Below are 2097 nucleotides of genomic sequence, written 5' to 3'. Positions count from 1 at the left end.
TTTTTTTTTGTCCTTTTTGTGTGAATGAGCATTTACTTGTAGGGCTCCTGGTTCCACCACTGTAATAAAACCATTTCCAGTATCTCCAGTGGGAGAGGATCTTCATCCTGCAGGTATGCCTTTATGGCCTCCTCATCACCAGTCAATGCTTGTTCTTCCTACAAAAACACAATTACAGTTACTCTGTGGCAAGCAATGCCTCAAGACAAAAATACAAACATTACTCTTTTACCTTTATGTCAGGATTATCAGACGCAGTATCCTCATGACCTGGCTTGTCGTCCTGGTCTGGAGGGGACACTGTGCTCTGACCCTGGGCCTGGGCCTCCAGCAGGCCCTGCAGCTCCTCTGGAGGTTCCTCAGGGGGTTCAGTATCATCTGCATATGACACATGTTTCTGGGTCTTCCGTAAGATGAGCTCCTGCAGCCGCTCTCGGAACTGGATGTGAAAGACTCCCAGCTGCTCTGCAAGCCACTTCCCATGGGTGGTTTTCCCAGAACCTCTCACTCCTAGTATGAAGACCCGCAGCGCAGGAGGCTGGTGGCATACAAATGGTTTTGTGTTATATGTACATTATTTGTTCATATTTGTCATTTTCTATTTGTTTACACAGATGTAATTGATGTTCAAAAGTACAAAGCAAGGTCAGAGGTCTGTTGTCACTTGCCGACGTGTTTGTGAGTTTTTATCAGCTATCTTAATAAAATAATGCTCATACCTTTAGTAGTTGTGTGTTAGAAATGTAGAGTTCAGGATTCTGTAGGAACTTTTCTTGTGCCTCAGTGCTGGAGAAATAATAGACTTTGTCTCTGTACTTTGCAGCATATTCGTCCAGACACGGTTGTAGCATACCCCTCTCTTTCAGCACCACTGGACAAAAATGCTTGGTGTCTCCCAGGTGCCTCTTAAAGCTGGCATCCTCCTGAGACCATCATAAACAAAAGAGTGGTATGATATTCTGAGAATAAGTAACAGGCGTTTTTACACTTTTTTGTGTATAAATTGTTGGTCTAAGTCAGGGTTTCCCAAACTGGGGTTTGTGAGCTGATGAAAAGCTAATAATTAAATAAATAAATAAATGTCAAATTAAAATAAATTTGAATGCAAAAATGTATCCTGGCTCAACAGCCCCTTAAAACAGCATGGATTTTATTCACAGTCCATTTTACATCTCTATTATAAAGTGTTTTGGAGTGAAACGAGGGGAGAAGGATATTTAATTAGTTCTGCATTAATGATGGGTGCAACCTCTGATTCTTGTTCCTCCTCTTCATTAACATTTCGTTTCTCAGCCTGTGTCAGCGCATGTAGGGCCTCTTCCTCCTCCTCCAGGTCTGCACTAGATATGCTCATAGCTGTGTACTTAAATGGCTCTAAGTGAGAAAGTAAAGATATAGAGAGTGAGAGGGAGTGGCTGCTAATTTAGAGTGAAAGAAAGAGCCTGAAACAGTCAGACAGTCCACTCCACATACTCTCCATATGGTAAATCATCTCTTTGAGTGTGTCCTGAGGGGTTTTGTTGCTGATGTCCAGTATAGCATAGCTGCAGGTGATTGTGTGCTCCATGTTTTCCCAATCTGCCAAAAATTGCTTCAGCTGCACACTAAAAGCCTCCATCTCTGGGCCGTCAGGATAACCATTTTCCCACACTGTTGGCAGCGCCATCTCTGCACACCCAGATATATTTCGAAATGCACAAATTAAGTCATAAAATTATAACTGACACTCAAGTAAAGGTAAATAACAGTGAGTGCTGAAGAAAAAAATATAAAGAAATATAACAAACCTTCATCGTTTAGAGTTTTGTCTTCTTCATCAGACTTGTCAAAACTCTCTGCAAATACATAGAAATTACTTATCAGAACATACTTTAACATTTAAATGAAAAAAGCTGAATTTTAAGAAGCCATTACTCCAGCTGTCAGTGTCACATGATCCTTCAATCATTCTAATATGTTGATCTGCTGCTCAAGAAATATTTTTTAATATGTTGAGAACAGTGCTGCTTAATATTTTGAGGAAACCATGATGCATGTCTTTATACTTTGATGAATAGAAAGTTAAAAAAGAACAGAATTTATGTGAAATACAAATAA

At 40.2% G+C, this 2097-nt stretch overlaps 1 protein-coding gene across 1 annotated transcript; it reads right to left on the bottom strand.

Moving 5' to 3' along the window:
• Nucleotides 1–36: 36 nt before the first annotated feature.
• Nucleotides 37–1803, bottom strand: LOC107736687 (adenylate kinase 9-like; the record flags this gene model as incomplete). Its single annotated transcript, XM_016548054.1, has 6 exons — nt 1788–1803; nt 1474–1668; nt 1250–1374; nt 720–923; nt 233–538; nt 37–158 (listed from the first exon to the last, which is right to left on the bottom strand). Coding segments are annotated over exons 2-6 (950 nt in total), but the record flags the coding sequence as incomplete, so codon positions are not given.
• Between the last annotated feature and the right edge of the window lie 294 nt (nt 1804–2097).

Source organism: Sinocyclocheilus rhinocerous, unplaced genomic scaffold, assembly GCF_001515625.1.
Source record: "Sinocyclocheilus rhinocerous isolate Xijiao unplaced genomic scaffold, SAMN03320098_v1.1 C36894053, whole genome shotgun sequence".
Classification (NCBI taxonomy): domain Eukaryota; kingdom Metazoa; phylum Chordata; class Actinopteri; order Cypriniformes; family Cyprinidae; genus Sinocyclocheilus; species Sinocyclocheilus rhinocerous.
This window is presented reverse-complemented; position numbering and strand designations above follow the sequence as displayed.